This window comes from Physcomitrium patens, chromosome 20, assembly GCF_059467195.1.
Source record: "Physcomitrium patens ecotype Gransden chromosome 20, ASM5946719v1, whole genome shotgun sequence".
In the NCBI taxonomy this organism is placed as follows: Eukaryota; Viridiplantae; Streptophyta; class Bryopsida; order Funariales; family Funariaceae; genus Physcomitrium; species Physcomitrium patens.
Genome location: NC_143429.1, coordinates 4,445,944 through 4,453,644, shown reverse-complemented (window position 1 = coordinate 4,453,644; position 7,701 = coordinate 4,445,944). Strand labels below are relative to the sequence as shown.

Sequence of the window (7,701 nt, the reverse complement as noted above, 5' to 3'; positions counted from 1 at the left end):
CACATTCGCCTCAATTGCTGAGTTCTCTGTTTAGATCCCATGTTGCCAATTATCTAGATCAATACACCAGCAAAATGTTAACAACAACCAGAGTTTGATGTTATGGGTATCGTCCAGCCGGAATGCTACCAACCCAGTAACAGCAAACACCAAGTCTCAACTGCTTGAATCTCACTCTTCATCTCAAAGCCCTGGAGTAAAAGATTGAGCATACAACCCAACTTCCACTTTGAAATAAGTAAAAGAGCTTATTTTGATGTATAGTGAGGTTCCGAAACTGATGATCTCAAGGCACAGAGTTACACGAGGAGAGTGAATTCCAGCTACGTATGCAATGGGAATGGTGGACCAGGATTGTGTTCAGTGGAGTTGTAGCTCACGGCATTGCACCTCTGCTTGCTGTGCTCACACTGCCTCACACCGGAAGCCAGTTGAGTGGAGCTGGATTCTGCACTGGGTTCTGGATTGTGCAGGGGGAGATCAGGATTGCGTGCTCACCGCCGCCTGCTTCTGGAGTGTTTCGTCGCTAACTGTGGTTGAGAAGCAACTTTAGGTACAACTTCAAATCCACTCCTACGCACATGGAAACGTTCCAGCTTCTGCTCCATGGTGCTCTCTCCGTGGCATGATTGTTAGCATGCCTGCGTCCGTGGGCACCACTTTGCGCACTGGCAGAGCAGAATCTGGATTTGGCGTCTGTTTCCAGAATAATACAAGGTTCCGCGGTTGTTTTTGCAAGCTTTTTAACGAGTTTTTATCCGAGAGAAACTGGCTTCTGAAGCCCATGGTCTGCCTTGTTTATCATTCTCCGTTACGGAAAATGTGGCATCCTGGGATCCAGAGGTGTGCCCCTGCAGGCGTGGCAGATGGAGCCGTCGAGGTGGTTTCATCTACCGTGCTCCGAGTCATGCAGCTGCGTACTTACTTATGGATCGTTGAGAAAGCATGAGGCAGGTAATTCAATGCTATGCAGCAGGTGAGTGTCATGAATTGGCAATTGTAGAATACAGGTTCGTTTGGGTTGGGTTTTCCCAATTCCACTTGCACGGAAAGGTCTTCGTGCAGCTCAAGTTCGGACGTGAGCAACGAGAGGCTCGTGCGGGTAGTGGTGAGGTTCGCGTCGAGGTTGAGGACGCATCTGGAGCAACTCTGAAACAGAAGAAGCTGTGCAATGTTCGAGGATTAGATCAAAATCGATGATTTGCAGAAATGCGTCCCAAATTTGTGGTCATGAGGGAGAAAGGAAACAAATCGTGCCGACTTGCTTATTAATGAGAATGCAGTGCGTGTGAAGTCGGCTTTGTCGAGATGTGTCAATCTTTCATGGGTTAGGAGAGATTATGCGATCCAGTTTCTTGCAATGTCGGAGTGATGAGTATCGGCTTTTTATTGTGGGCGAGTTCGTGATATGAATTGAAATAGAGGTACTAAAACTGCACTCCCCTTTGCGAGTATTCTGCTGACATTGACTTGGCGCAGGGACAGAGGAAGGTCCAAGTAACCAGTTTCTGGTGCACGTAGGGGATCCAGAAGCCCGAGCAGTGGATACAAAGAAAACCTCCCCACACAAGCGAGCGCAGAAGATGAAGCTCGGCAAGTCTTTGAGACAATACTTTAGTACGAAAGCAGAAAGCAGGCGACAAGAGGAAGCAAGTTGGGATGAAGATCTCGTCGGAGGCAGAAATAGCAAATTATGGAAAAATCGAGTATTCTGGCAAGGTTCTCTAGACTCTCAAGGATTTTCGAGAGCACCAGTGGTTGAAGTCAGGGACATATTTCGTCATTGTGTGCGGGTGAGCCATGGCTGTCGTGTTTACCCTGATACTAACATCGGAAGTATTCTGAAATCTCAGACTCCTAATCTGGATCATGTAGGAGAGTAAAGATTCTAAGTGTCTGTGAACTGGTATTGTTTCCTCATGACTTCCAGTTGCATCTTCTGAGGGACGCATGGAGCGTGATTAGTCTCCCCAAGCAGGATGAAGCAGAAGAGTCAGATTTCACTTTCTAATCGAGTTTTTCAATGTACAATCGTTGAATGCCTCTCTGCAGATACTGGGTGCATATGGTAATGATATTGATGGTTTGATAAAACCCATACGTGAGCATGAACCTCAGTTTGATAGTAGATTTGTCGTTGACTTGCATAGACCCAAGGCCCCCCGGGCGTGTCCGCCCTACTTCATATACGTGGATCACCGATATAAGGAAGTGAGCATGTACATCCGAGGCCTCAACCTCCTGCATCGCCGTGACTACGTTGTGCTACTGAAGAACAGGAAGGGAGAGAAGGTACGGATTTTGCAAGGAGCGTGTGCATGAACAATTGCAAGAGCGATGTTTCCAGATTTTCAGAAATGGTATGCTCTGATTGGGTGCATGATTTTGGTAAGTGAACTTGGTCTGTGGTTGAGTGGGACCCGGTTGAAGGTTCTTTGCGAATTCGCTTGCAGCCATATGAGGAGGGCTTTGTGCATCATGGTATGTCCGAAGCTGCCGAGTGGGCGACGGAACATGTGGCTCCCGTTCTGAAGGAGCAACTCCGATCCAACAAAGGGTAAGCTCCGTGAAATCTGGCTGCGCACGATGTGAGAATGTTGTGGAATGAGATCCTTTCTGAGTGATTGTCCGAAAGAGCACTGAGGTGGTTCACTGTTCTGCCGCACTATCGCATGATTGCAGAGCTGCACCGACGAGCTCTCAGGGGGTGTGAGTGTCTGCAGGTACCGGCTAACAATCGTAGGGCACTCACTTGGAGCTGGAGTGGCTGCTCTATTCATCATGATGTTGGTGAAGAGTCCAGAGCTGGTAGGATTGGCTGACCCACGCGAGATTCGAGCGATTCTGTTCGCTCCGCCGCGGGTGATGTCAGTCGATCTGGCCTTGAAGTACGCTCCATACGTTAACAGCGTGATATACCAGGCTAGTCTTTCCACAATGGAATCGTTTTGAGAACAGCTCATTGTGCAGAACAGAGGGAAGCTAAAGCTTGATATGATGGTGTGCATCTCAAAGCAGCCATTCTGACATTGTCATTCTGTGAGTGAGCAGGACGATTTCTTGCCCAGAGCATCAACCAAGTCTGTGAAGCGAGTTTTTCTTGTGACGTTGCCGTTGTAAGTACCTGACATCACTTTCAGAAGCCTTGGTCCAACTGAAGATATCATCCCATTGGGTGTTTTGCTAATCATTATTTTCAGCTTTGTGATTGTAAAGGTTTTTGAAGGCATCGAAATGAATTAGACAATGTACATAGGCTAAAAGATCTCGCTTCCCACTCTTTCTCGCTCTCTCGCTGAATTTGACTGTCTTTTGTGTGCTAGTTGTATGAGCACTGGGTTAAGTACTTAGGCTTTGCAGGAGTATTTTCGTGTACTTCACATTCTGGTTGAAGCAAACGCGTCAATCTAAGAAGGATGAGGAGGCACAAAGGCTGTACCCACCGGGAAAAGTATACCATTTTGTATACAAGCAGCCAGGTCGACGAGGTGATCGACCAATTCGAGCTCGGGTGGTGCCTTCGGCTGAAGGGAGATTCGAGCGCATTGTTATCCCTTCACCAGGAACAATCTCGAATCATTCTGTGCTGCGATTGGCAAAGCATCTGAAGGTATTCCAACTTTTTTCAAGCATGCAACACATTAGTTTCGGTTAACAGCATTAAAAAATAAACAAGTTAGTTTAGCTGGACCACGATATCGCATTTTTCGAACTTTGATTTCATATACATTGATGAGAGTCGAAGTACACGCTTAACATGGCGTGTTAAATTTTTGTGCTCAGAAATTCGATTGGCCTGAGTTGAAAGACGCCTGGCTCACATCAGTGTTGCAAACGAGCAAGAAATAAGCGGATGGTGCTGGGCCTGGTTATTGAGCATATACTTGATAATCATGTCACGTGAGGAATTGAAGCCTTTAAGTTGTATAAAGCCGTGATGACTTGTAAGATAGAGTGGAACGAGTGTTCCCAAGCGGCTGCAACAACAGCAGTTGTACAGAGTTAGTGAACTGGAGTGATAATTATTGGTCGCAGTAAAGAATAAAAAATAAAAATAAATAAATAAATAAATAAATAATTGGACTAAAGAAACCGTACATCTGAATGTAAGGTGAATATAGCATTCAGGGATCAAAAGCCATATTGATTCTGGTGCTCTGTTGTCATTGGTGACGCTGCGAGCACTGTTCAGCACATCTCCTGAATATGGTTTTCAGTGTCTCAATATCAATCAAATCGTTCAATTTCATCGTTCGTATCTGCTGAGCACAATCAAGCAGTAATTCAATCTTTCAAACTTTTATAACAACATGAAGAGTGAAGTTAGACTTTGCGAATCAAATTACTCTTGGCTGGGATGAATCACCTGTGCGTAGGAATGTATTATTTTCTGTCAACTGAACAAAAATCTAATTCCATTTTCTTTAAATTGAATTCAGTTAGTTTTCCAATGATTGATCAACATTGTATATTATAATAGAAGTTAATAATGACTTTTTAATCAACCTATTTGTTCATGAATCTGCAATTTTTGCAGATTTTGCTTTGGTCACCTGAAGGACTCTGATGCCCATCTTAACTATGGCCTTTGTAAAACTATGGCCTTCGTGAAGGTTGTAAAGCAGGTTGCTTGGTTTTGATTCTTTTAAACTAAAGGGTGCATTGACACATCATTCAACAACACTTGGTCCAAAACTAACATGCCCCTCTTAGCTACTAAGTTGCTAGAGTATTTGGAGTCAAATTTTATACAAATGTTGGTGTACAAGTTGACAATGCACTTTTGAAGTCCAAAAGAGCAACATTTCTTCTTCATCTTCCTGACGAGATTGGCAATGATGTTAAGATCTACTCCAAACTTGCTTAGATAATAGTAAATCCTATTGTCAATGTGGTGGCATGCAGTCTTGTTGATTGTATGAGTACTAGAGAGCACAATCATTTCTTTCTTTGTCAATCTTTGGACTTTGAAGTTTACTACAAGTTGAGAGATGTTAAACTTAGACCTTGGCAAAAATTGTGATGCTTCTAAGGCCTTGGAGATATTACCATCTTATCTTCTAGCAAATACCATGAATTCTAGATCAAAGGCAATTTTTACATTGTGTTACAAAAATAAGGTATATTATGAAAACATGATAGGCATCATTTCTTACAAATAAAATGTGTTAAAAGCCTTTGAAGTGAAAACCAAGATTACTATTCAAGAATTCAATGCCTTGATTAATAAGAATTTTTTTTATGTTTCTTTAAATTTATCTTTATGCCTCTACTTTATAAGTCTTATAAGCAATATGTACTTGGTCTTTAGATTGAAGAAATACAAGGCTACAATAGCTTGAATATTTATCAATCTACACAATTAATCTTTTGACACCATTAAATCTAAATATATCAAAATAACCAAGATCAATACTATTACATCTAAAATACCATTGGCATGCTTGTGCTTGTGTAAGAAAGGCTATCTATGGGCCTTGCCAATAATACATGATTCACATATAAGTATTTTATCCTTCTCCTTTTGTCAAGGACATGAACTACAAAAAGATGCATAAACCTAGAAAATTTGAGTTAAAATAATAGTTACAAAATAACAATAAAGTAATATATATATTAAAAAGAAACTAGAATCGCTATTACTAAAAGAAAAAGAAACTAGACTTTTAAAACTAAACTAAAAGCAAAAAAGGAGTTGACAAAAATGAAGAAAGCTTCACTCTTGCTTTTATATATACTATCTAACTAAAATCTATGTAGTGATATTCTATAGGATCCCTAATATGTGTTGGCTTTGCAAGACACATGCCTTACCTTACAAGGCAAGTTTTTTATGTGTAGGCCATATAGTTAGCTTGTTCTTCAAGCTACCTAATATATGTAGTACATGGCCAATTTGTTGACCACGTTTTTAATCTAAAAAGTCAATTATAGACATTTATAAAGTCAAAGTGGTATCTATAAAGCTTCTAGGAAGCTTTTATAGAGGATATTATGGAATTAACATACTTTAACTTAATTTTATTTAATCATATAGGTAATTATTGATTTACATGTGTATATCCATAATATTACCTCCCCTCCTTTTAAGGATGAGTTCCACAAGGAGCTATCTTCATATGTTGAGAAAATCCAAGATGCAGTGAATTATATTTGCAACATACTCCGATCTTTGTTTTCTTTGAAGATAGTTGATAGGCCCTCTCAGCCATCGATAGTATCCCATACCAAGGCAAGAAGACCACCTTATTATTTGGATTTTGTTGAAGCCTTTATAACTTCCTTCAAAGAAAACATTTGAAATATCATTAAGAGTTGTTTCTACTTTTAATAAAATCACCAAACATTAGGAGTCTCTTCCAAAGTCGTGATACCAAACACATTGTATCTTGCCATCTATTTAAGGAAAGACATGTCATTCTTGAAGATCTTCATCTTGATTTTGTCATCTTGAAGGTTGTGACAATTTCAATGTCTCGTCTGGTAAGTTTACAAATGAAAGCTCTTGAGTTGAATCTGTTGGTTGTTGGTTCTTCGTCTCCTTAGTGTCATAAATACATGGAAGCTACAAAGAAAGATAGAAGATAGAATGCAATCTTCCTTTGACCTTGTTTCTTTTATAACAAAGACTTATTATTCTTCAACTTAATTTAGATACATGTCGTTGATAAAAATCCTCTTTCGCCTTTGCTACATTTAGAAGATTCTTTATTGGCTCCCATGTGCATTCACTAATATCATATCTACATGAATGGACAAGATATTCTAATTTATTGCAGCATCGTGTTGACTTTAGAACTTCTTCTACTTTGAACTCTTCATTATTGTCTACTTCTATGGAAGGAGGCAGAGCTTGTCTTTTTCTTGGTAAGTTCATAGCCTTGTATGATTTAAGAAGAAATATGCAAAAGATACGATGGATCTTCATTCCCTCTGATAGATGTAATCAATAAGCAACTAGATTGATTTGTCTACAAATAGAAAAAGATCCAAACCTATGGTAGTCCAACTTATCACAAAGACAAGTAGTCTTAATATTATGATGAAGCAACCATACCTTGTAACGTACATTCAATTGTGGTTATTCCTTTTGATAGACATCCCCGTTGATCTTTTATTATTCTTGAGCTTCTTTTAATTGTACCTTTATTGTTGTATGTAGCTCTAACAAATGATTTGCCAAACCTTCTCCCATAGGATTTTAACTTTTAAAAAGTCAAAAGTATCATGTCGTAGATGGTAATTATAATTGGTAAAGAAAGATGTTTATTGTATAGAAGAATGCATTGTATTATTATAAGCAAACTCTGCCAATAATAAGAGGATTCTCTAATTTTCTTATTAATAATTGATCTTATACCTTAAGTATTGCTCCAAAACTTGGTTTACACGCTCAGTCTATCCATTAGTTTGAGGATGAAAGATCAAAGAAAGCTTTATGTCCTCCTTTAAAATATTAAAAAGAGTACTCCAAAATCTTGATGCAAATTGAGTCCTTCTATCTAATATAATATCTTCCGATAATCCATGATATTAATAGATATATCAAGAAAAATCTTTGTAATTTTTTCAAGTGTAATAGATTTTATGTATAGTATAAAATATGCTATTTTGGTAAAATAATCTACCAACACAAATATAGAATCAAATGATCGTAAGATTAGAAGATTCGTAATAAAAATCCATAGAAATAGAAGACCA

The 7,701-nt window shown here is 39.4% G+C and overlaps 1 protein-coding gene across 1 annotated transcript; it reads left to right on the top strand.

Moving 5' to 3' along the window:
- Positions 1–276: 276 nt before the first annotated feature.
- On the top strand, positions 277–4,254 carry LOC141044569 (uncharacterized). Its single transcript, XM_073529296.2, has 8 exons — positions 277–954; positions 1,480–1,793; positions 2,053–2,292; positions 2,454–2,557; positions 2,724–2,862; positions 3,052–3,116; positions 3,361–3,610; positions 3,784–4,254. Exons 1-8 carry the CDS (start codon positions 867–869, stop codon positions 3,847–3,849), a joined length of 1,266 nt encoding a protein of 421 aa, XP_073385397.2. The 5' UTR covers positions 277–866; the 3' UTR covers positions 3,850–4,254.
- Positions 4,255–7,701: the final 3,447 nt, after the last annotated feature.

What these genes read in the sequence shown, in the direction of transcription:
- LOC141044569 (XM_073529296.2), top strand. Translation starts at nt 867, where the DNA reads ATGGAGCCGTCGAGGTGGTTTCATCTACCGTGCTCCGAGTCATGCAGC. An exon ending in TATTTCGTCATTGTGTGCGG is followed by an intron (nt 1,794 to 2,052) that starts GTGAGCCATGGC and finishes GCCTCTCTGCAG; the next exon opens with ATACTGGGTGCATATGGTAA. An exon ending in AGAACAGGAAGGGAGAGAAG is followed by an intron (nt 2,293 to 2,453) that starts GTACGGATTTTG and finishes ATTCGCTTGCAG; the next exon opens with CCATATGAGGAGGGCTTTGT.